General features: G+C 41.1%; 1 protein-coding gene across 2 annotated transcripts; it reads right to left on the bottom strand.

The window, feature by feature from the left end:
- Window positions 1–1432: 1432 nt before the first annotated feature.
- On the bottom strand, window positions 1433–25904 carry tnfaip3 (tumor necrosis factor, alpha-induced protein 3). 2 transcript variants are annotated; one of them, XM_061789332.1, is made up of 9 exons: window positions 25578–25903; window positions 19969–20331; window positions 11422–11612; window positions 11173–11314; window positions 9621–9791; window positions 8818–8998; window positions 6714–7690; window positions 5124–5332; window positions 1433–4258 (listed from the first exon to the last, which is right to left on the bottom strand). In XM_061789332.1, the coding sequence occupies exons 2-9, from the start codon at window positions 20273–20275 to the stop codon at window positions 3977–3979; spliced, it is 2460 nt and encodes an 819-aa protein (XP_061645316.1). In that variant the 5' UTR covers window positions 20276–20331; window positions 25578–25903; the 3' UTR covers window positions 1433–3976. The 2 variants fall into 2 exon arrangements, with proteins under 2 accessions (XP_061645316.1, XP_061645317.1); XM_061789333.1 differs by lacking the exon at window positions 9621–9791 and having other exon boundaries at window positions 25578–25904.
- Window positions 25905–27185: the final 1281 nt, after the last annotated feature.

Raw genomic sequence — 27185 nt, 5'->3', positions numbered from 1 at the left:
TGTGACAAATTATTCCTTGTAAAGAAAATACGCATTAATGTTGTCAAACGTTTCACACTAGTTGTTACCCTCTATGCAATCTATGTTAGCATCTGCTTGGTAAAATTATTATTCTGAATGCAATTTATATGTAATTAATTAAAAGAGTCTAAAGGATTTTGTAGGCTTCGTTGAGCAAAAATTGCATTGTTTTGAATTTGTACATTAAGAAAATACACAGAAATGTTTAAAACAAACAAACAAAAGTCAAAAGTACTCATCACCCGCAACAAAACTGTACTGTGAATTTGGATGCTTCACTGGTCATTTTCAAGCTAGTTGTTAGTCACTATGCTATCTATGCTAGCATGTGCTTTGTAAAATTATTACTGTAATATTTATTAAGTCATATTTAATACTTTTAGGGTTACTTTGATCAAACGTTTTAAACTCTTAATTTACATTTTTTAAAGCCCTTTTAGGCATCATAGTTTTAGATATTTGATAGATATTCACATTAGCATTCATAAACATTACAAGTGGGAAAGAAAATGTTCAAAAATGCAACCACCACCAAAAAAAAAAAAAAAAAAAAGATCTATTAATTCTAATTATTTGACCTTTGGAGTGTTGGACTTTGGGGCATCCCACTGTATCAAACAAAGTGCACTGCGATGATCTTGTCTGAGGCGGCCATTTTTAAGGAGGTATAACAACAACCGCTTGGCGCTTGATGGCACATGTACATTATTTTGGCAATAAAAACAACACCAAAAAAGGAAACCAAAGCTATTATTAAAATACATCTGGAACCAACCAAAACAAAAACAAAATTCCCTAGTAAAAAAATAAAATAGGAATGTCAGTTTTGAGACGTACGTGTGTGTTTTCAGTGTGTGTGTGTTTTAAAGATGAGGCATCAGGTCAAAAGGTCCTACAGCACGGACCCAGATCCATATTCACAAATGCAATTTAACCCTCCTGTTAGGTGCGTTTCTCAGGAAAAAGCAAGCTTGTTCCTGGATCAATTTGACCCGGGCGTGTGTAATGATGTGAGAAACGGTAAAAAGTTCCAATACACATGGTTTATATCTCATTACTATCACTATTCAGGGCATTACCTCTCACAAATGAGGCTTGTGAACTTTGTTTTTAATTATCCACGACGTAACAGGAGAGTTATAGAAATATTAATAATAATAAGTGGGAGCACTGATCTGGGGATCAGGCCCCTCTGGTCCGTCGTAAAGGCAAAACTTCTGGAGGATCAGCCCCAATACAATACTGTGCTGTTACAGCAGCAGCACAAACACATTCAGATACATTGTGCCGGACCAAGCAGGCAATCAAAGGGTTGTGTGTGTGTGTGTGTGTGTTTGTGTGTGGATACGGCCTGCGTATAGGTGCTTAAGTAGTCAGTAAACAGGCAAAAAAACAACATCAAGGCAACTGATCTGTTTTAAGTCGGGGTTTAAAAAAGCTAGAACATAAATGCTGAATGAAGTCTCCACTGGCTACAGTGGAGAGGCTCTCTGTGCATGTATCACCACATCCAACAGGGCCCTGCCCTGTCTGTCTTGCACTCTTTAATATTAAACATAGAGTTAAGGCCACACATACATGGGAATAATATTTAAAAAAAAAAAGGTAAAAAAGTATATTTTCCACCATTTTCCACACTAAGTGCATTTGGAATAAATCTCAGCATAAAACTTAAGTATAATAGTGGGAAACTCCCTGGCATGGCACAAAATAAAAAGAGATCAAATGAAGTTGAAGTTTTTAAAAGGAGGGAAGAAGATGATTCCCCTAAAAAAAAATATACAACATTGTGATTGTAAGATTACGACTTTATTCTCACAGTATTTCTTGTTCTTTTTAGTTATCACCATAAATAGCTATGGGAAAATTGAGCTACGAGAGGAATTCAAAACAAATAATAATCCAACAATTAATTGATAGTAGACTTATGCTGTGTCCGAAATCACTCATTAACCACTTTATAGTGCACTATATTTAGTAGTTACGCCATTTTGTAGAGGTGTCCGAATGCTTAGTGATCAAATTCATCACCCTAAATTTTATAGGAATGTACAGTAACAGTACGTTGAACTAATGCAGCAATCTTTTTCTCTCTCTCTTTTTAAACAACCGCAACAGCCTACTTTGCAATTGTGCGACAACGGTGACGTCAGTTCCGTGTAGTGTCCAAAAGTTGTTATGAATGAGCTCACTATTTAGTGCAACCCTACATGGGGAGTAGGGAGTAGTGAGAGAGTGAAAGAGTTTGAACGCAGCCTTAGTGACATGCACGGCCGTCCCTTAAATGTGACATCATACAAAGGAGACAAGACACTTTTTTGCAAGTCTCTACCCTGGTCAGCGTGTTCTTAAAAAAGTGCATTTCTGGGGACCCTAAACGCTGGAAAATATACTTTTTCCCCCAAAAAAATTCCCACGCACGTTTGGACACACATCTACTCATTTAGCATACGTGACGTTAACATAATACAGAGGCGGATTTCCCTCAAATGACTTGTGTATGATGCAATCACACCGTACTAATTATAAGTCCATTTTTTGGGGGGGCAAGAACATCGAAGCATTTGAATTTGGAGGGACGGGGACCATTTTGATTGGTCACAACTCCACCACTCTATCGCTCATACCTTGGAGAAAAAAATGCTAAGACAGACAGGCACAGACGGATGCGTCGAGACAAACAGATGGACAGACAGACAGACGAGGGCTAGAAATCCTTGGCTGTGGTCTAGAACAGTGATTCCCAACCACTATGGGACATTAGTGTTTTATCCAATTTCACTTAATCTGTCCGAAAATGTATATTTATTATATACAAATAATGTAGCTTTGTTCATCTTTCTGTAATGCCCTAAAATGCCACAAGATGGTGGAAAAGCCCTGGCTAATTGTACTGATAGAAGTGTCAAGAAAGTATGTCGAAGCGGCGTCTCAAATTAGAGATAAACTTTGTTATGTTAGGAAGGAGCCAAGTTTAGTCTGTGTTGTTAAGGAGAGTCTGCTGCATGTGCATGTACACGAGATAACGGTAATGTAAAATGTGCTTGAAATGATCTGAAAGTTTTGGAATCATAGTTTTTCATATATTTACGGTTTACACAAATGTACACAATTCTACATTTAAAAAACTTGAGGGGGGCTGCCAATTACATGCAATGTTTGGCTATTCATGGCAGGGCTCGGTTCCCATTGTACCATGCATATTTGTGACTTGAGGATTCACCTATTGGCATTTTTTGGGAGGGTACTTATCCCCCATTATTCCTGAAAAACTCATCTATTCATAGTTTTTTTTGCTCTTGGCATTATCTTATTGCATCTTGTGCCATGGAACTATGTTGACGTGAGTTGATGACAAAAGTACTTGACAAAAGTAGTGCTTTGTCACCAATTTGTGGCCTCTATTGGCAATTTAAAAAAAAATTTGGTGTGGGGGGGTTTTCACTATTAACGGTGGGGCTCAGTTCCCTGTCCACGCTTTTCTGTATGCTTTTTAGTGACATTTTTCTAATGTAAACTACTGTATGTGCCTCGGCTTAATACAGGTTGGGAAACACTGATCTAGAAAGCAAAAATAAAACATAAAAAAATCGGATGCTTCCGGTTGACATACAATCATTGCGTACGGCACGAGTGGGCAAGTACCTCTAAATACATTTTGTACATGTGTGGTCACAGCTCGTCAGATGGTCATGACTGCACAAAGAGGTATTGTGGAGGCCATGTCAACTCTGCGCGCGCGCACACACACACACACACACACACACACACATACACATTTTCGCTTATCCCCCCATGTGCACACACGCGCTCTCTCTTCACATTCTACACAGGGGAGGAAATGATGTTAAAGGATTTTGGGGCAGGGGTGGGGGGGGTGATTTTCAGGCCATAAGGTTACTAGTTAGTCACTAGCTAGTTAGTTAGTTGGTTAGTAGGCGAGAGGGGCTGGCGTTCAGCCGCGGTAGATCTGTTTGAAGTGGTCGCACTCGTTGCAGTAGCCCTGTTTCTCCTGGTTTGCGTAGTGGTCGCAGCCCTGCGTCCGGCACCGCTGCTTGGATTTCTCCTTGGGCGCCTGCGCCCGCCGGCCGGCGTCCCGGCCCTGGCCCCGCGTGTGACACTCGGGGCAGAGGTCCGTGCAGCCCGGAGATACGTTGCTGCAGCCACTCCGCCGGCACTGGGTCTGCGTTTGTGTCTGCGACTGCTGCGTGGATCTGGGTTTGGTGGCTCGCTCACGCTATTGGGGCATACGTGACACAGGGTAAAAGGTTAAGTCAACAAAATAAACGTCTATCTAAAATTGACACCTGCCATTTCCCATAAAATAAAATACAATAAAAATAAAGTGTTTCCTGAAATATTAGGATAAATATTTTCTTAAATATAAAAAACTAAACAAATCATAAACTACTAAACAGTAAATCCCAATTTGTTCCAGTGTGAGTGTCTGGGCGTGAACTGAGGCAGACAGACAGCAGCTCATGCGCGAGTGAGCTCTCCCTTCCCACATGTGAGGGTATTACAGGGAGAGAAAAATTAAGTGGGCTCACTCCATTTTTGTCCTTTTTTTATTAAGTGCAGACATTAATCAAGAAAAGGTATATCTTTCAGAGGAATACTGATCGAAATCAAGGTTTGATTCAACTTTTTAGATATAGGGGACAGTCCTTTATTGCACTCAGCCCCTTTCCTGCTACACTGGGCCAATTCTCATTTCCAAAATGGCCGCGCCCATGACAGCAGGCTTCAGCTTCCACAAAAACAACCCAGAAATTGGTAGAAGACTCAAAAAGTAAGCAGTGCTTTATCTCGGGTGCAAGTTGTAAAATTTATGTATTACCTTTCATGAAATATTAATAAACTTGGCAGATTGTTGGACTTACAGCACTATTGAACCAAACTTTTTTTTTCTAATACCAGTTTGTTTCTTCTTCTTTCAGGCACCCTAGATGACACTGATTGGGATCTGTGATGATCCAAAATGAATATTTCTAATCCTATCCCCAAAAAGTAATCATTGCCATATACTGTAAATAACCAAGATAACAATCCCCCTCCCCCCCAGATTTGATTGAAGTCAAAAAAGAGGAAGTGGCACCTACCACGACAGGAGGAGGGGAGTCTGGCGTGCGATGCGCCACTTGGTTGAGTCGTGCGCTTTGCTCTTTGACATAGCATTTGTCGCAGTAGCCTTCCAGCATGGCCTTGCCCACCGCGCCGCAGCCCGGCCCCCGACACCGCGTGGCGTTCTGGAAGCCGGCCTCCACACCGTGCCGGCCCTGTGCCGGGGCTGGGGGGGGAGGTGTCAGATCTGGAACGGAAGCACACAAAGTTCCTGAATCATGTGAAAAGACGATGATACATGTATATTTTTTTCCATCCATTTTCAATTAGCAATCGAAAAGTGACTTTTCTAATGTTAATAATCAAACTTCCAGGCCATGTAAAATCATCATCCTTGAACCGGTCCATGACTGAAAAAAGGTTGGGGGACCAGATCTACACCATATGGTGCTCAATGCGGTTTAGAGGCTCATATTCACCCATTCACGTATACATTCATACACCAATGGGCGGTTGCTGCCATGCCCACTGGAAACAATTTAGGGTTCAGTATTGTGCCCAAGGACACTTCGACAGCAGACAGCAGAGCCAGGATTCAAATCGGCAACCTTTCGGTCACTGGATGATCCACTCTACCAGCTGAGCCACAGTCGCCCAAGAGAGAAGAGAAATAATACAGTATGGCATAAAAAGAATAAACCAGAAAAAAACTGGTTTCATAAAGTGTCATTACTGTATTCACTGTAGTATTTGTGCTTGAGGCGTGCCTTCAAGAGGCGTAGCCTGGTGAGTGACATCAGGGGCTGGAGTCAGAGTTGCTCCTTGGGAGTGTTCTCATTTGTATTTGTGTTTGCCTGTTTGTCCTGTTCACGGCCGAAAGTGCATCTCTGACTGTGGCTCTCCTTGCACACATGCGAGGGCATCTCAGTACCTTAATAATTGCTTACATTTTTTCCACTTCACTCAACCAGTGGCGTATATGATGCTTGCTCGTACAGCAAGAACATGCAAATCTGGCCGTTCACAGTGCCGCCGGTCATGGTATCACTGTATTAAAATCCTATTCGGTCCTGTGTCCTGTTTTTCCATTTTGTATTTTGGGCTCAGGCAAAACTTGGGCAATTTTTGTTTAGGGTTAGATTAAAAAACATTCATTCATTCATTTTCCGTACCACTTATCCTCACTAGGGTCGCAGGTGTGCTGGAGCCTATCCCAGCTATCTTCGGGCGAGATGCGAGTAAACCCTGCACTGGTCGTCAGCCAATCGCAGGGCACATATAAACAAACAACCATTCACACTCACATTCACACCAATGGGCAATTTAGAGTCTTCAATTAACCTACCATGCATGTTTTTGGGATGTGGGAGGAAACCGGAGTACCTGGAGAAAACCTATGCAGGCTCGGGGAGAACAAGCAAACGCACACAGGTGAGGCCGGATTTGAACCCGGGTCCTCACAACTGTGAGGCAGATGTGCTAACCAGTCGTTCATCGTGCCACCAGATAAAAAAAACATAAAATAATCAGTCACTTTTTAATTTCTTGATTTTTGATTTCCAATTGGAAATGGAAAGAATGAATGCTACATGGATTGATGATGAATGGCGTGAAGGGAAAGAACTTACGGTGGTTGGTCTGATAGTCTACGTAGCAAATAGTGCAGAAACCCAACTTCTCCGGCGTCCCAAAGAACTGGCAACCGGATCTTTTACAGGACCGAGCGAGCGGGGCCTGCCAGGCGGAGGCGTGCCCCGGCGTCAGGGTGAGGCATGGCCGCTCACGGTCCCTCAGCTGGCTCCAAGCCGAAGATGAAGCCTCAGTCCTTGGCTTGCTGGGCTGTGGCTCACCCCCTTCTGGAGCCTGCTGACTCTGCATGCAGGGTGGACATAGCCCGTTGAATATCCCAAACGCTTCCTGCCTGCACATGCTGCAGCGCTCCGTCTCCACCTCGCGGGCTCCCCACTCGTTCCACCCGGGACCCTGTGTAGCAACTGTGTGAGGGGCTACGACATCTGGGCCCGTTCCGGCTCCAGGTCCCGTTCCAGCTCCAGGCAGCGCCTGGTTCTGTCTGGCATTGAAGCAGCGCTCACAGAGTCCGTCATGCTCCACACTGAGGGTGAAGAGGCAGCCGGGGGTTTTGCACTTCATGGCGTGAGTTTCACTGTACAAGCTTAGGCTGGGTGCGGTGGGAGGCAGGGCCGAGCGAGGGCTGGACAGCACCACCACCCGGCTGGACGAGGAGGACAGCGGGCTGCCGCTCCGGCCACCTCTGGAGCTGCCCTCGCTGCTGTCCGAGCCGCCGCCCTTGGTGTGCACCAGGCCTTCTACCCTGGTTCCGGTGGTGGTAGTGGTGGCCTGGCGTTTCTCGAAGCATTCGTGACAGTGCGGCTGCGTGTCCACCGACACGTAGAAGGTGCAGCGCGGCGTGGCGCAGCGGATCTCGATTAGCGAGAGCTGCGAGACGGAGAAGGGCGGTGGGCGCTGGGGCTGGGCGGCCCACGCTTGCTCTTTGTCCTCCTGCCAGCGCTGGTACTCGTGGTTGACCAGCTGCAGGTAGTCCTCCATTAGGTTCATGTCCTCGGGCAAGTTGCCCTCGTCCAACCTTTTGGACAACAGACATCAAAATGCTTATGACCTCCACCATGGGCAAGTTGTCCAACCTTTTGAACAACAGACATCAAAATGCTTATTGCCTCCACCGTGGACCTTTTCACGGTTTGATATCAACGTGTTTTTTTATGATGCTGGCCACAATTTCAATAGTGTTTCCTCGTAGTTCAACGTTCGTAGCCCTGCCATATGGCAGATTTTTAAGCAATTGTTTTTCTTAAGGGTTTCTTAAGAAAGGGTGTACAGGCAAGTTTGAATCAAGAGTTGAGCACCTTTAATGTAGTACCACATTGTGTGGACAGAACTGAGGTCTACTGGAAGAATGTTCTGTTTGTATGTCTTGCTGCTCCATGTGTCTTAAAGTAGCAGTTGTTTGAAGGTTTATAATTACCCTAACATCTACGCTTATTTCTGTTAACCTGTCTATAGCGTTTAGCATTATAGGTTAGTATTAAGCTAGCGGGTGTTTTGGGTGAAACCTACCACTGTGAGTCTAGTAAATGTAGACTTGTCTTGTGAATTGAGAGTTTTTCTCGTAATCACAACTTGTCATATTGTTACTTTATTCATGTATATTTTTTATGATAAATTGTGCCCTTATTCTCCTAATATTTAAACTTTTTTCTTGTTGACTATTATCGTAAAATGAAGACTTTTATTTTCAATTGAATTTTTTTCCTTGTAATACTTTGACTTTATTCTCACAATATTTGTACTTTTTTCTCTTAATCACAATTTAATGCTTGCGATATTGCTACCTTTTTTTAAAAGGTTTCTTGTAAATTGTGACATGTAATAGTCAACTTTTTTTTTCTTTTTGACTCTATTCTCGTGAAATGAAGGCTTCCCCCCTCCCCCCCCCCCCCCCCCCCCCAGGAATTGGGACCTAATTATTTTAATATTTCTACTTTACTATTCTCGTCATATCATGCCTTTTTTCTTATTTGTAGTAATAAAGGCCTCCTCTGTAATAGAGCCCTCTTTGTTACTGCCAATGTGCAGTAAGCTACAGTATATGTTCTGGGTCACATTCTAGTCATCCTTGAGCTTGACAAAAGTTGCCCAGTCAAGTCAAATGGCATTTTGTTCCCCCTTCACATACTTTCTAAATAAAAGTACCGTGCGGCGTTGATGATGCGCGTGGCGTCGTATCCCAATCCAATGACGGGGATCTCGATGAGCAGCAGGTAATCTTTGAGGAGCCTCTCCTTCTGCTGGTGCTCCTTCTCCATCAGGAAGTGCACCTTCAGCTCGTCAAAGCCTCCTCGTCCGGGATTGATCAGAGGCACAGCTCTTATTTCTTAAGCAGGAAAACAAAACGGAAATAAACACTAGGTTTTCAGAATTCCAGGAAATTTGGAAACTCTCCATGGGAATCAATGGGAATTTATGGGCATAACCAAGATTTTGTCAAATTGAAGGTTTGCTCTTAAACTGGAATTTAAATATTGTTGAGGGAAATTCACATAAGCAATATCCTGACTATAGCAAACTGGTTTCATGCAAGTACAGTTGAATATGAAGAGCCTATTGCCTAAAAAGGTTTAGCAAAAATGCAGGCTTGAGAAACTTGACGGAATGGAAATTTTTTTTTGGTGGGAAGGGCAATTTTCATTTAACATTTTGAATGGGACTTTGTTGTTATCTTTGGATAAAGGGTGCATTTTTGTTAGTTTTTTAATGGGTTGGGTCAGGGGGGTGAGTAATACCATAGTTAACTCATGTTTTTGTGAGGGTGTGTCAATGAAAGAATTGATTGTTCACTAAATATCTAAAAGTTGATAAAGTTCTACTTTCAGATAAATATGAAGAAATATACTATATACTAGTAATATACTAGAAATATATATAAATTTTCCAGCCTATTGCAAGCCTATTAAACACAGGTACAAGTCCCCGGCAGGCAGACATCTTGCCCTTACCAGGGCCGCTGTCTTTGATGGTGATGAGGGGAGCAAAGTGCTGCGAGTCATAGCCCAGCACGATGGGGTACTTGTAGCACTCAGCCGGCGGCCAGTGCAGCGGGAGATAAATCCCTCCCACGTTGAGGGGGGAGATGGAGGAACCGGATTTCATACTCCTCAGCACCTGGTCTGTTGTTGAAGAGAATCACTTTTTAGTGGAGGAACAAGACAGTCCTATTCCAACTCCTCCAACTTCCTTTGCAACAAATTCATTTGTTATTAATTTATATTTTTTTAGGGTAAAATTAAAAGACAAGTTCAATTAGTTATTCATTTTGATACTATTGACAGAATATTTTGACTTGAAATTGAAGACTTAAATTTTTTCCAAGACGATTATTTTCCTAAAAACTATCACAATAAATGATATTTTTTGTAATGCATCTGAAATCATGAAAGATAATGCCTGCCCTTATTATGTTTTATTATTTATAATATTTAATTTTTAAATTGGTATTTTTGTTATTGTTATTATTATTATTACCTTTCTTGTTGTTGATGTGGATGCCAACGGCTGCAAGATCAGCCTGGTTTCCATGGAGCCTTCCATTCCAATTATAATTGGTTTAGAAGCCCCAACCAAATGAAAATGCTCCATATCAAGACCTCAATTGGAATAAACCGGCCGAATCCGAATGGAATTTCATTCGGTTTTACAGCGGTGGAATATTCCTTTTGGCAAACCAATCAGAAGTAGATTTTCAACATGTATACCGCCATTCTGAATAGAGCCGGGAAAAGCTGTCTGCACATGCTTAGTCTCCACATGAAGGCACGGTGACGTCATCGTTTATGCACGCCGTAAATATGATGGGTCCCAACGGAGCGCGTATGTGACAGAGATTTTATTTTTCACGACTTATAAGTTGTTTTCATCAAGGTTTTTTTTCAGTAAACGGATCAAAACAATCCCAACTACTGTGCTGAATAGATGACGGACCTCCATCTTGATAAATGACGTGATGTTCACGACTAAGTGTGCATGTCACACAGCTGTTCCGATTAAATGTAGTGCACATCACAATGATTTCAATCAGAATGACAAAAAAGTCTCCATGTAAACCTGGCTACTGTGTGGTTGGTCCGCTAAAGACGAGCCTTTTACCCGTCAACCAAATATACGTTGACGTTCGCTGTAGTCAACTACTGGCTTCATACCGTGTGCCACTGAGGTTATGCTTAATAAACAGTTAACGTTCCAGTGTTTGTGTTAATTGAGGACTAACACACACAACAACTAGGAAAGGCACTGACGTTTTAAATGACTTCGCCGCGGTGGAGCGAGCTGTTTAGCTCCTTAACTCACTAACTCGTTAGCTCGCGGCAGGGCTAGCGAACACAACAAACAGTGAAGTTTTCCTTAAGTGTCTCTGTTGTGTGAATCTACACGCTGCACATGGAGCAAGGCTGTGGAGTATTGGAAGGAGCCAACACCGGCAAGAGTGTACCGGTCCGCCGGTACACTTGAGGCAAGTGGATTATTCTTTTTAGTTGAAATTGTTGTGTGTACCTGCGATGACGATGATGGGTCTGCGGAGGATGTTGGAGAGGATGAAGATGTGAATGTCCTCCAGCGAGTCAAACTGGAGGCCGTTGCTACTGGAGACCGGAGACGCCATCTTTATGATCTTTTCCCACTCGTCCTCCCAGTTCTGGAAATCATTCAACACATTATTTCTATTTTTCACCCATTCTTTTTTAATTTCTTTATTCAACAATATGAATGAATGTTATCGTAGTTATAGGTATGGCTTATTACCGTGGTGGTGTATCGAAGGCCCGTCTGGGTGAACTCTTGGGAGTGCAGAAGTTCTGCTTGGAACCGTGCCCGAAAGACGCCAGTGTCTGTCTCTTTTAAAACTCCGTGGAGGGCTTTCCGGAGGACCAAGTCCGTGTCCTGGACACCCAGCATGTACTGGGAGGCAGCATGCAGCAAACAGTTGCCGTCTCCTTCACAAACACACGCAAAACATACACGTTATATCATACTATGTATTAGCCAGAGACAAATAGATCCATTACAAATGACTATTGACTGGAAAGAAAAATTTAAAAAAAAAAAAGTTACAAAAGTTGCAAGAACATGGTGACATATTGCAAGAAATTGCAACTTTATCCTAAAAAAATGTAAGACTTTTACAACATTATTCTTATTTGTTTTACCATTATTTAAACTTTTTTCGTTACAACTTAATTGTTATTATATTTATTCAAATATGTGTTTCACTTTACAACTTTTTGCTACTTTATTCGTGTGAAATGTCTTATTTCCTTGTTAAATTGTGACTTCATCATTGTACAAATTTGATTTACTTTTCAGAAATTGCAATTTAATTCTATAAATATTTTGACTTTACCTTGTAAAATTGCAAATCTGGTAATATTTTTACTTTTTCCTCTTTAATTGCACATTTAGATTTTGTTCACATGTTTACTTTTTATAGCAACCACAACTTTATTTGTATTTATTTTAACCTTAATTGTTTTTTCTTGTATTGATGTAATTCCTGTAATTTTCTTCTCATATTTTCTTATTTAAGAACAACTTTTTGCGACGTGATTCTCGCAAAACATTGTCTTTTTTTCCTTGTTAGATTGCAACTTTATCCTTGTACAATTTGGAGGGATTTTGACTTAATTCTCATAAAATTGTAACTTAATTCTTGTAATATTTGAACTTTTTTCCTCATAATGAAAACTTAATTCTTGTAATAATTCTACTATATTCATGTAAAACTTTGACTTTGTTCATTAATATTTAACTTTTCTCTTTTAATATTCTGAATTTATTTTTGTAATACTTTTGACTTTATTCTTGTAATATTTGCATTTTTTTCTTGTAATACTTTAAATATTACAAAAATAAAGTCAGACTTTTTTGTTCTCATAAAAGTGGTCTCTTTTCTTTGTAAATTGCCACTTTTCCCTCATACAAGTTATACTTTTTTCAAAATATCTCAACTTCATTCTGTAAAATATTTAGATTTTGGGCTTGTGATAGTTTTTCTTGTAATATTTGACTTCATACTTCTAAAAATGCCATCTTTCTCATTTTAAATTACAACTTCATTCCTGTTCCATTCTTTTGCGGTGTTTATACGGAGCATTTTCATTCAGTTTGGGCTTCTAAACCAATTATAATTTGAATAGAAGGCTCCATGAAACCAGGCTGATCTTCCTTTTACATTCTACTGGTTAATAATAGATTTGTTAATGACATGACGTGAAAGCAAGGTTTTGAAGGAAAGCTAATGACAAACAGACAGAATACCATGTCCTAAGAAGGCAAAGAAAAGATATTAACCGAGGCAAAGTGCGCACTGAGGAAAAAAAAGTGCAGTTACATTAAATAGTGTGCGTGCGTGCGTGCGCACGCGGAAAGAGGAGTGTGGGGATTTTCCACGCTGTGGGCTACACTGCGATTATACGACGCTCACATGTCTAAAAGCACAAACAGGCTGAGCTTCTCCTTTAGAGGTCAACCATGAGAAAGAAGCTGTTTGAAAATAAGCATTAATTCCAGGCTTATCTCCCAACTAGTGTTGTCACAACACAAAAATTCGGACTTTGATATTATTCCTGCATTAAGTACCTCGTTATCGATACTGAAACGATACTATGGCAAAAACCTTAAACATCAGTAAAAGGAGTGGAATCTTGACAAAACATGGAACGTGGGCAGTGGAGGATCTAAAATATTATGTACAGTTGATATGCTAGAACTGGGCTTTGTTAAGAAAGTCACAATTCGATTTTGATTCTTTAAGTTGCAATTGGATTTGATATCAATTCTTTAGGTTGCAATTGGATTCAATATCAATTCTTTAAGGTTGCCATTTGATTTGGTATTGATTCAGTAAGTAGTAGAAATACACAAATAAGAGGACATTTTGACAATTTTGAAATATTTATTTTGATACCATGTAAAAATGTCGCAGGTCACGTCACATTTCTCAAGCAATAAAACATCTGAAAATACAAATATTTACATAACTTATTTGTGCAAAAAACAAACAACAAAGAAAACAAAAGTAAAAAAAAAAAAAAAAACATGACAGTTGTGTATAAACACTGAAAAGGTAAAGTGCATGTAAACAATGTTTATTTCCTCTTGGAAATTGTAATTAAAAAAGGTGCATGATAACTTATTTGTGCATGTGGAGTACAAAGGTAAACACATGATGACAGCTCTCTATTCATTTGCATTCGGCCTGTTTTTCCCGATTGAGGTTTTTATATGGAGCATTTCCATTTGGTTTGGGCTTCTAAACCGATTAGAATCGGAATAGAAGGCTCCATGTTAACCAGGCTGGTCTTGCAGCTCTTTATTCTTTATTTTGGACACAAAGGGATCCATATCACAGAGTAAAGAAAAACAATGTAATAGATTAACAAGAACTGAGATTATAATAATAACAATAATAACCTACAACAAAAATAAGAACAACAATATTGATTTAAAAGCAAGAAAATAAATAATTTAAAAAATAATAAGGACGGGCCTTATTTTTCAAGATTTCAGAGGCATTAAAAACACAACAATATTATAGTTTATCGTGATAGTTTTGGAGAAAATATATCGCCTTACATTTTTTTTTATCGTGACAGACCTACGGGTTGGTATTGCGTATCGTGGTTCGAGTGTCTTTTGTCCCTTTCTTGTGCTCCGGATTTACAGGGGAATTCAAAAGCAGCCCAAACGTCCGATTTAAAAGTAGAAGCCGCTCGCTTTATACTGCCACGATGCTTGCTTAGTCGCCATCGTTGTTGTTGTTGGTGGTGGTGGTTGGTCGTGTGCGGCTTCCGCCAATACAATGCCAATCACATGGCCCTACACTGGCCAGGAGGTGAATTGATTCGGAAGATTTGCTGTATCTATATTTACTTGCAGGGGAAAGAATTGCAATGCATTGATGACTCAACATTTATACCCAACCCTAATCATCCTGACTCAAGAGTCTCCTTGGGTCTTTCTCTCATTGTGAAAGATTGTGCAGAAAGCCTTGTTGTTCCCATACTAAACACAGGAATTTCCCAGCTTGTGCTCTTCATCTTCTTCATACTGGCTTGTCAAACACAGCACTCAGTTGGTCCTGGACTTTCCGTGGGGGGAGGGGAGGGGAGGACAGAATGCTGGCGCATATCTTGAAACAACAACCGCTGCTCCTATCATCAGTCACATCAAGTATGAATGAATGTGCGATGTGACGTCTGCATTTTTCACCGTGTGTGGTCAGAATGAAACTGTAATAGGCTGTACAGGCAAAACTATTGGGACATGTTACGCCTAAAATAGAAGAAACATGTCAGCTTCTCTGCTGGGAAGGCTTGATGGGAGTGCATCTATAGGGATTTTTGTCCATTTGAGAGCTTGTTCTTCCATACCATTCTCAGAGAAACATTCCTTGTAAAGTTTTCACTTCTCCTAAACTGGGTTTATTCATGTAATTACTTTGACTTTATTCTAGTAATATTTTTAATCTAAGACTAATATTTTGACTTCATTTTTGTGAAAACTAAATTCTTATTAAAGTGCAACTTTATCCTTTAGCAATTTTGACTTTTTCTTGTAATATTTGTGTTTCAATCTTGTAATATTTTATATTTTAGTTTATTTCTGTAATTATTACTAACATTTTAACTTATTTTCATAATATTTCTACCATTTTCTTATAATCACATCATCATTGTTCTCATCATTTGTGACTTTATTATGGTAGTAGGTTGTCATATCTAAGGATAAATATAGACACTTCCTTATTGGCGTGTTAGGACACTTCCTAAAAGCACAACAAACAATCTTTGACAAGGCCGAGGTCCAGTAGACAAATATGACAAATCAGTCTTATCAGTCGGGTAGCTGATATATCAAAACCGCTCCTAAGTGAAACCAAAAACAGCAGATTAAAAAAAATTATAAAATTATGCACACTGCAGACATGATTTTTCTAAATGTTGATTAAACTGTGATTTGTTATTGTAATTTTAATGACTGTAAATCATTCTTATTTCATAATTGTAACAACATATACCATATATGAACAATTAACATCTTATAAAACGTAATGCTTTATACAAAACAAATTAACATTGAACACAATTGAGGTTAGCATGTTGGCATGGCACTCGACAAGTGTTCCAGTTACTCACACGGTGCCTTTGTAAAATTAACTGCCAACCCCTGGGGTAGCTCATATATCGCGCCTAACTGCAACCACAAATCAGCATGTAAAAGGTTTGTTTCATGTGGAAAGAATCCGGATGCTGCATTATCAAGCAAAGCCTGTATCTCCAAAGCGGGCCTAATGACCTCTTGGAATCCTTGTGTTTATTAATTATATCTTTTGGGGGGCCTCAAGATACCCGAAAAATCACCACAATTTTGCAAGCATGTGCACCCTGGGGAAGTCACACCGAGAGCCACAGCAGAAGGATGGAAGAGCCACATACGGCTCCTTAGCCACGGGTTGCCGGTCCCTGTCCTAGATAGATGGATGACGCTAAATTGTGATGCTTTTTTACTGCCGAAGTTGAACAGGAAGTTGGCCATTTTGGTCTGAAGTGGCCATTTTGGGTGAATTCCAGGGTTTGGGCTTTGACGAACTCCATCCATTTGTAACGTATATCTTCATTAAGGTGAGCTGGAACCTAGCCCTTCTGACTTTGGGTGAGAGGTAGGATACACCCCGGACTAGTTGACAGCCAATCGCAGAGCTGCCAACCTATAGAAATTCACTTCCAGAAGAATTCGTACAAATTGATCTGAATTTCCATATTTTCAAAATTTGGTCAAGAACATTACTGTGGGACAGTTATTGCAGTATATTTTGTAATAGGATAAAAATCATTTTGCATCCTGTTCAATTGCACAACATAATCATTACTCTATAATCGAAATAAAAATCGCATGCACCAAGCAGCTTTTTTTCCCCCCTCTTTTTTTTTTTTTTTTAAACAATATAGTGTTTATCTCATTAAATTACTTACTTACTTTTTACTCGGGAAAATAACAAAAATAGTGTGCCGACAGTGAAATCGTGCATTTCTTTGCACTTTTATGGTACTACACCGTCACTGTGCATTGTGTAATAAACAGTCACTTCCCAATCGCGTTCCTCTATTTGTAGAATAGAGCGGTCTCACTTAAATGCTGCTGCAGCTGACTGCTCTTTATTCGAATCACTAACTACAAATTAGTATTTGGTGAGAGACATTGATGATGCAAAAGTAACTACTGATGGTTTGAAGAAGTAACTGTAATTTTACTACATTCCCGGGGAAAGTAACGCACTACTTCGCTCGTTACTCAAAATGGCGGATTTTTGGAGCAACGTGTTACAGTTACATTTGGCAGCTCTGTAATCGCAAGGCACATACAGACAACATTCACACTCACATCTAAGGACAACTTACAGTTTTCAATGAACCTGGCGTGGATGTTTGTGTCACGTGGGAGGACAATGGAGTACTCAGAGGAAACTCATGCAAGCGCAAGGTGGCCATGCAAACTCCACACAGGAACAGAGAATTGAATGCAGAACTGCGAGGCAGACGTGTCAACCACTTTTCACGCCGTGCTGCCACTTTGACAAACCCCTACTAGAGAATCCAACCAAAATGATTGAGGTATCCTAGACAGATGGGCGATGCTAAATTGCAAAGTTTTTTGCCTACTTCATCCAATGTGGGCAGAGCATGGCGTCAAAAGTCTGATGTGTTGGTTGCAGCTTTAGTTTTAAGAGCTATTTTTGGGGTATCAGATGAATGTAAATTAGTCTGGCCGGTGCAAAGAAGCATGACTGTTATGACCTTCTCCGGCTTGCTTTTCATTGATGGACTTCCGCTCGGTGTGTGTGTGTGTGTGTGTGTGTCCAGTGACTCAGCAGCAGACAATATGTGTGTGTCCTCTGCTGAATGTCACGTCTGGGTCCTTCAGAGTTAGAAAAAGCTTTTAACTCTGGTGTGTGTGACTGTGCGTCCCACCTGGATGACATCATCACATGCCAGGAAGTTCTATGTGGCTATTACCGGCAGCAGGGGGCCAGAGTTTTGTCAACCTCAGGGTGCTTTCTGAAGAGGAACTGAGCTGGTGTGAGTGAGCGTGTTACAGTAGCCTCTCGAGTCAACAGTCACAAACACATATATAACACGCACACACGTTCCTCATTTATGCTGTCACCATGATGCTTGAGATAAATGGTGAGATAATTTCTGCTTCTTCCTCTAGTTTGGGCTGATGCTTCCCTTTAGAGCAGTGGTAGCAAACCGATGGCTAAATGCAGCCTACCACGTCGTACGAAACAATAACATAAAGCTGTTACAAGCAATGGACAGGCCCCCGGACTCCTCTTCATTGTGAATCCTCAAAATGTCATCAAATTTTGCCAATTTAGCATTGCCTATCTGTCTTGGATAGCTTGTTCCGATTAAAGCTCCTTTGGGCAAATTCCCAAGTAGGAGTTTGTCAAAAGTATGAGCCCTGTAATTCCCATAAATGGCTACTTCAAAACAAAATGGCCGACTTTGTATTCATTATCAGGTGTGGGTCTTTGAGACTTTTTCGTGCATCCGCTTAATCAAGCGTTGATCTTGTAAAGACTGATTTATTAGAGATACTTGTTTTCCAACATCATCAAACTTTGGTGTCATGCTACGCCCACACACAATGATGAAAACTCAATCCAATTTCTACTCCAACCAATTTACGGTTTAGCAGCACTCGTCTGTCGAATATGCTGTTAAAATTTAGAAACAATCAAACCAAATGTATAGGAACCGCATCTTTGAAGGACCCCTGGAAATGACCCTATAAATGGCCACTTAAAACCAAATTCCTCTGTGTTTTCGGCATGGCTTCTTGAGACTTTTTTTGCGGGTTTGCTCATTATAGACATCACCTACCAAATTTCACATTGACTAGTGAAATTGCGGCGGCATGGTGGACGACTGGTTAGCACATCCACCTCACAGTTCAAATCCGGCCTCGCCCTGTGTAGAGTTTGCATGTTCTCCCCGTGCCTGCGTGGGTTTTCTCCGGGTACTCCGGTTTCATCCCACATCCCAAAACATGTATGGTAGGTTAACTGAAGACTCTAAATTGCCCGTAGGTATGAATGGAATGTGAGTGCGAATGGTTGCTTGTTTATATGTGCCCTGCGATTGGCTGGCGACCATTTCAGGGTGTACCCTGCTTCTCGCCCAAAGATAACTGGGAAAGGCTCCAGCACCCTTGCGACACTAGCGAGGATAAGCGGTACAGAAAATGAATGGATAGATAGAGAAATTACCTTCAAGGGCTGAATTTTCAAAAGATTCCATAGAGTGCTATTGAGACAAATTTACGAGTCACACCCACATCTACCAAACGTACATTTTCACAATATTAGTCACACCTGCACATTTTGAGTATGGAAAGGCCCTTACAATGACCACAAAATATATTTTTTAAACATTTACTATGGCCCCATATAAGACGTTATGAAAAAGGTATCCCAACACTGCTTTAAGGGCTGCTCTAAAAATGGAGTCCTCTGTACAGTGCTTGACAGATGCGCTTGGTTTACTACGAAATAAAAGAGCGTGGTCACGTTTGATTTAACGAGGTCTAGCCGGCTGTGACATGCCTGACTGCATGGAGACGTAAATCTATTTAAGAACCTGTGAGATTTACACCCCCCTACACACACGGTGAAAAAGAGGGGGCAGACCCCTGAGTTGTAAATAAAAGCATGCAAAACCACAGAGTTTCCCCAGCGTGCTTCAAAACTTGTGTACGGGCGCTTGGATGTTCCATGCCTTTTACGAAAACATGACTTTGCAACATTAAAAACTAATCCGGGATGACTAAATGAGTAAAGTGAACCCCAGGAAGCCCTCACTGCTGTCACTTACAGTAACTCCACTAGCAAATGTGAAGGTATTGACTAACCTTCTCATTATCCTCCTGTATCACAGTAACCTAAAGAAAGTAACTTCCACAAAAGACAAATAACACCAGCATGTCAAGCACACGCCGACTCATATGGGTAGGAAGACTGTGAACATTACCCTTTGAGACAAATAAACAGGTGGCGCTATAACCCTTAACCTTACTTTAGCCAATCAGAAACTTGAAGAAAGTAATTTCCGCAAAAGACAACACCACCAGTGTATCTAGAACACACAGAATCGCAGACAGTGAACATTGCACTTTGAGACAAACAGGTGGTGCTATATCCTTTAACCTGATTCCAGCCAATCAGAACCATGAAGAAAGTCACTTGGGGAAAAGGCACAATAGCAGCAACAGCAAGTGCACATCTCTTACCGTTGGTCCGTAGGGGCACCATCTTCTTCACCTCCCGGCACCAGTTGAGCTTCTTTTCCTGCTCCAGTGAGGCCTGCATGGCCCGGTCCAAGATGGCAGCCTGCACCACCTCCCGGAAGGCTTGCGGGAAGTGGTTCATGGCGATCATCTCCAGCGTGTAGCGGTGCATGCCCCGCAGGTGGTGCATGAGGCCGCCGCTGGCCGCCGGCTTCACCACATCGTTGGGCACCCGCTGTCGGATCTTCACCGCTTTTAGCAGATTGGACACGAACAGGAACTTGGGGAGGAAGTTCTGGCCCTGCGACATGGCGGCAAGGAAGGGGACCCAGCAAGAGGCGAAGCTGCGGCAGTAGAAGGCAGAAACTACAACGGAGGGAGACAGTGGAGTCTGTTAGTCTGTGAGGAAATGTCCGCCGGAGATTCCCCCTTTTTATTTTTATTTTTTAAATTGGAGTCTTAATTTATAGCTCACTTGGGAAAGCACCACAAACACAATCATCATTCCGCTAAATCAAATTCAATCCACAAAGAGATTATTGTATTCCGGTTTGTCTCGACAAAAAAATAAGAAACATTTAAAATGAAAAGAAATTAAAAATAAATAAAAACTACAACGCTCCAGCGTCCCGTTGCGCTCGGGGGGCAATCCTACAATGCACTGCTGTTTTCCACACTGGGATCATCAGCCTGCATGGGACTAACACATTAAACACCCGTTAATACACTCCAATATCAGTAATGGTGATGGATTGGAGTAGCAGTTCATAGGTGGTAGAGGTTGGTGTTTTTCCCCCTTGAAATTTACAATTTATTTATTCATTTTATTTTACTAATTATTTTATTTACTTTAATATTTTAGTAGAAAAATACAACTATTCTTATAAAATAGTGATTTTATTTATTGCAATATTATGAACTTACTCTTTTTTCATATTACAACTTCATTCTCATGCAACACAGATGTTTGTGTTGCGTGAGTTCAGAGAAACAGTGGTAAATGACAACTTTTGTGTAATATTCTGGGTTAAATGTTTTTATGCGTTTTCTAATACTGGGGTTTTGTTTTTAGAATTAAATGGCAGACCTGAACAAAGGCACTCATGTTATTGTTAACCACAACTGACTTGTTATAACACTGACCGTAAAGTCAATATAAAAAGTGGTACCTTGCCTTACACGTATTTAAGTGTTCACTTAAATGAGCTATAGTTTCAACATGGCACACAGGAAGTTGGAGGTGCCTGTTGCTAAAAGTTGGTAAGTCAGCCAAACTTCAGCTTGTTTGACTCATCACCTCCAACTTCCCGCATGCTCGTTGTGCATTGTGCTGATGGTGAATTTTCTTTATGTAATATTAGCCTGTTTCACACTGCACGTAAAAGCCAAGATTTACTCCTGTGACATTCTTGTTACTCTCATAATTTTACGACTTTTCTGCTAGTCATTTTATACTTTTTTTCTCTTATTAAAAACATGCTCTAAAAAAAATAACTTATCTTGTATATTACGCCTTTAATACATGACTTTCTTCTTCCTGTATATTACGCCTTTTTATACATATGACTTTCTTCTTCCAACATTACAACAATGTTTGTTTTACACATGATAATATTAAAATTATTTTGTTCAACAAAATACAGTATTAACTTAGTCTGTCCTAACAAGCCTTGTTGCATGAACTGATGAATCCTGCTCGGATGAGAGGCGATTTCTTCTAAGACAACCACAACTGTCCAATTGCAATCAAATTCAATGCCCTGAAAACCAAAAATATTCAGACTACCTTCTTAAACTGGGAAATTTTTCTCATATTACAACTTAACCACTTTTTTTCTAAGGCATTTTATACATTTTTAACGAGTCCTTTTTTTTTTTCCAGTGAGGCTTTAATAATTTGTAATAAATATGCACCATACCTACAGTACTTCCCCAGGACCCAAGCTTAATAAAATATACCATGTATATAGTGAACCTTCGCTAGTTCCGGTTTTTAGGGACCAAGACCCACCGCGAACTGCAAAAACTCATGAAAAGACGGCATGCTAAACATTTTTAGAATTGCCTGTATTAATAGTTTATACCGCAAACTTTGACCCCAAAACATTTTAATTTAATTTCCAACTCATCTTACAACATTACCCTTAAAAATACGTAGTGCTGCAGTATAAGCAGTGTTGAACTGGGTGGGCATGTCTATAGCTCATTCACAACCCCTCTACGTGTGTCAGAAATACCCACCAAATGGTGGCTTTTTTATTGGTACAGTACATCACAATCACTTTCAACAAACAAGCCAAGGAGGTAGAAAAATATTTATATTACAAACATTTCGGTAGTGATTCACACACAGTGAGATGCTGAAGTGTACCGTAGATAAAAAACAGCAGAGAGTAGTGCTGCGGAGTAGTGCTGCCTCCTCGCTACCTAAAAAGGGCGTTGACCGGTAGAATTGCAGCCCCGGATTTTTCTCATCCTCTCAGTCTGTGAGGACGGTGCTGGCGCGTATTTGAGCCCATATGTGGTTACTCAAAGTTGTATACATCGATAGTTTGTTGGCTCTATAGTTTACATACAGCAAAAATCACATCTTTGATGCTGCGACAGTTGCGTGCCAGACACGACATGCACCAACAATTTTATAAAAATAAGAAGTTTTTCATCACCCATTTGCCTCAGATAAAGTTGCCAGCAACTATAATAGTCAATATCTGTGTTTCACAAGCATTTTACTTCCAAGTTATTTTTCAAAAGGCTATGAGGTCAGTTAACTCAAAATAATGGGTCAAAGCCATGGACTAATGTTAGGAAAGTACTATATAAATAAATTTGACTTTGATATAAATTTTGTAATTATTTACAGATTCCCAATCTTTAAGCACCTATTATGAGACATCAAAGTATAGTAATCGTCACTTCGGAACATTTATCTACCGAAGAACACAACGACATGATAGACAACTAGGTCTTTTTTGTACACAGTAGTGAGACACATGACAAGACAGCCATGAAAGAAGCTTTGCCAACGCGGCCCTGGAAAAGCAATATGCAGGTTTAGCCAAAAGATGGAGCTCTTTTTATGTCTGTAAATGCTCCGTAACAGTGAATCATTTTAGGCCAATTGTCTCAAAATGATTCATGGCTTCAGAAAACCTCAGTTTCTCCATCCCTACCTGTCGGGCCTCTACTGGAAACTTCCATCACACTGCTGTTCGCTGTCAAACTGACCAGCTATCAATTGGTGGCCACCTTTAGCTACTCCTCCGCTAACGTGCCGACCATCTTAGGGCGTTACAGAAAGCGTGAATAAGTGAGTTTTTCAGTGAACAGTTGGGGAGTTTGTAAATGGTGAATCATCACTACTTGAGCCATTTTTTGGTTTTCCTGAAATGTGATAATTTTGGAGATGAAAGGATTATGCCCAACACCTGCGATACGTAATAATATGACAAGGCAATTTATATGGTTTCACAGTCTTAGCCCTCTGACGGGAACCATAATTACAACAAGGTCGCTTGTGACAAAACTGAGTTTGTCAACTCTGATTTAGAGTCTTCAGTGAATCTCAGGAGAATGTTTTTGGAGTTTTTGGATAAGCCATGGAAGAACAAGAAAAACATGCAGTTTGCTTTGTTCTTCACGCACTTGTACTCAGGGACGCCGGAGCTGAGATTTGAACACCGAAGCTTAGAACTGTCAGGCAGACATGCTAACCACTCATCTACATGACACCCTAAATTGAAGTGAAATGTCCCTTTAAGTAAAGTTGCTATCGCCTATAATAGGGTGGGACGATTTTATGATCAAGATCGAAGAGCGTGATAAATTTCACCTCAATCTCAATCATCAACTGTTTGCATATTTTCTTGATCTAACACGGCAGGAATGTGCGTGACAACAACCAATCAGTAATCCTTTTCCTGCTCACTTCCGGTTGCCAGTTGTGGGAGTAAACAGAAAGCTCGCCTCCTCAGCTGGCAAAATCAAAACTCTGGGTCCAACTCAGCCGTCGTCACACAAACATGCCGCGTCCTCGGCGGCCACTCTTCGCCCATTCTCCAGACCGGCGATGGAAACACGCAGACCAGGTGGCCCACTCCATCGCCGGTCCGTTGTGTGGTGGCGTCTCGAACGCGACGTGGAGCAATGCTATTAACTAGCTGATGTGCAAGGCATGTCAGCACCCTCAAAAACAGGCAACACTGTGGTTATTCATTTGAAGAAGTACCACCACCACCCAAGTGATTATGTGGAAAGCATAACGATTTTAGCACAGTCAGTACAGTCTGTCACTCACTGCACAGCAAACATAGCATTAGCAGTTAACCACTGCTAGCGGTGAGGCCACCTGACCAAAGCAACAGTCAATTGTGTCACCATTATTCAGGTGGGGTAAAATGGCAAAACTACTTAACTACTGTATTATTATTAATGATGATGCACATTTAAAAGTAGCAATAATAGAATTAACAATAACAATAGCATCATAACTGGAGAATGATAATGTTTACAATCCAAGACGTCTTCATTATCGCAGAGGGCACAGTTTGTTTATTTTGTATCTTTGTACCGCCAAAAATACTCAGGACTTCAAACTAGTGCACTGTTGATATATTTGTTTACATTCGTTGCACTATTGAGTGAAAATGTTTTTCCCTTATTTGCTTAGTATGCCAATATCACATTGGGGTTACTGTTTTAAATATTGACAATGTGAAGTAGACCTTTTTTTAAAGCAGTGACACAAAACCAGGGCGCTGTGGCACACTAGTGTGCTGTGAGTGTGTCATCTGGAGGGCCGTGGGAAATTATCCAATTTCACGTAATTTGTCTGAAATGTATTCTATATTAATTACAAATATAACTTGTTCATCGACAGTATCTGACAGCGACATATCATAACAGGCAAAACAATTAAGTGCTCTTCCATTAGATGGCAGAAGGTACAATAAACCTGTGTATCCACTTGCTGCCATTCATATAATTGAATAATAAATCGCCTTGTGCTCAGCTGAACAGGCCCATATTCCACACTGAGTAAGTCAACTTGTGAATAAATTGAGACAAGATCATTATTTCAGTATTCATAATTTTTGTGACATTTTTGTTTGGTGGTGAGCCGAGAGATTTGATGAGATTTGATGAGATTATAAATATTGTAAAATGTATATTGTAAAATGGGTGCTTTGGTTCAATAAAGGTTGGCAATCACTGCTTTAGGGGGCTTGAATTTGACACCTGTGCCATAGAGGTTCGGTTCATGTCTCCAGTGGCAGGTGCAGGAGTAAGAGGGGGGGTCAGACATACACTAGTACATGTCAGTGACAACGAGGCTGACGTAATCCCTAACGACAACAATACAGCCCGACGAGGCCCCCCAAAAGTGTCCGCTCATTGCCGACCGTAGCCCGGCTAAACGGCCCCCGCTACGGTCCGCTCGCCGGAGGACGATGACGTCTTTGTAAACAATGGCTGTCGTGAGCCGCTTCCTCCACCGACTCGGAAGAGGCCCCATACCGCCGCCGCCACCACCACCACCACCACCCCCTCCAGCCTCCTCGGACTCGCCTGGGCAGCCGAGCCGAGGAGACGCGTCGTCGGGCCGGGCTTACCTGTCCGACTTGCGCGGGGGCTGGTGCTACAACAAAGGCCGCCGCATACTCGGCAGCCTCGTCCTCTCGCTCGGCGCCATTCGAGCTTCTCCTCCCGGCGCGGCTATTTTTTCATATATATTTTTTTGGGGAGGTGGGGGGGGGGGGGGGTTGAGAGACCGCTCGCACTTTGACGAGCCCTCTCGCTCACACCGACTACTCGCGTTGATACCGACGATAGCGTTTAAAACCATTAAAAAAAAAAAAGTAAGAGAGGAGGGAGAAAAAAAACCCAACTCAAGGGGATTTCCACGCAGGGACTTTCCGTCCACCCATTTCTTTTCCCCTCCCTCACTCAAGTCAACCTCCCCCCCGCCCCCCGTCCCTCCCTCACCCCTGAGGGCTGTTACGCTGGATGTCGCCAGGGGGAGCTCGTGGGTGGAGCTGTCTTGACAGTGCACTAAGATAACGAAATACTCCGACTGGGCTACTGACTTAGCAGGTCAAAAAAGATGTGCGCACACTAATGGAATAATACTGATAAACTGGTACTATTTCGACTGTGTGGGGATTTTCGTTTCTGTTGGAAGAGCTTGTAAAAGCACGTTCAATAGATCTCGTGCTCTGTTTAATCCAATTGAATTGAATTTTAATTGAATCATTATTTAAGTAGAGTTTTGTTATTTTCCCTTAATTTGAGTCATGACGCTGGTATGTGATTCAAAAAGCTTGAGAACCTCCGCTATTGTTGTAGACCACAGCTGTCAAACAGGTGGCCCGAGGGCCAGACGCGGCCCGCCACATCATTTTATGTGGCCCGCGAAAGCAAATCAAAATTGCTCAGTGTGTTCTGATGTAATGCTATTGAGATATTTGCTAGCATTTTTTTGTTACCAATCCTCCTTTGAAAAGAAATGTAATAGTTGAAAAACATGTTTTTATCGGCTTCTGATTCCAAAACTAGCTATTCATCGATGTGTTGTGTATATTGCATGTAATTACAGTATATGAGGTAATCTTTCGTTTATATGGGTTCACAGTTGTAGCGGCCCTCCGAGGGAAGCCATATCTACGATGTGGCCCGTGACAAAAATGAGTTTGACACCCCTGTATGTAGACAATAAAAAGGAAAGGAAATCATGATCTCATCACGATTTAATTCTGCAATCCACCCATTGTGCTGCTCCTGGTGTGCCCGATTTGGTCACCAGGAGGCAGTATAATACAGTAATTCAGATACAAATGAAGAAGAACAATAATTCTTCATCTACTACAACTACTGTAAGTGACTCCGTAAGATGCTGATATTAGTCTTTTTTTAAATAGAGGATAAACAATATATGCCTGTGAGTATTGCTAAATTATTTGTGTATGTGTTCCGCCACCGTTTGTGTTCAAATATCCATTGCTTAAAGGGTTCTAAAATGGCTACTATTGATGCTAACCGTTAGCATGTCAATTGCGTTTTTCATTGTTTGTTAACATAAGCTAAGCAGACTTTCATAAGGCAAAGCTATGAGTTGTCTTTTACGAGTTACGAGTTTGACATGAAATTCCAACCGGGAGTGCCATTAAACAGCTTGAAGTCTTTTTTATTTGTATTTTTTTTAAGAATTGTTCACCAATTGA

The sequence above is a fragment of the Phyllopteryx taeniolatus genome, chromosome 11 (genome assembly GCF_024500385.1).
Source record: "Phyllopteryx taeniolatus isolate TA_2022b chromosome 11, UOR_Ptae_1.2, whole genome shotgun sequence".
Taxonomy (NCBI): Eukaryota; Metazoa; Chordata; class Actinopteri; order Syngnathiformes; family Syngnathidae; genus Phyllopteryx; species Phyllopteryx taeniolatus.
Note: the sequence above shows the minus strand (reverse complement) of the source record. Positions and strands in the feature narration are given on the sequence as shown.

Coding starts and splice junctions, on each gene's coding strand:
- tnfaip3 (XM_061789332.1), bottom strand. CDS start 20,275: ATGTCGCAGGGCCAGAACTTCCTCCCCAAGTTCCTGTTCGTGTCCAAT. Junction 8,999..9,620: donor CATCAAAGACAGCGGCCCTG/GTAAGGGCAAGA, acceptor TTCCTGCTTAAG/AAATAAGAGCTGTGCCTCTG. Junction 5,333..6,713: donor AGACTATCAGACCAACCACC/GTAAGTTCTTTC, acceptor CTTCCGTTCCAG/ATCTGACACCTCCCCCCCCA.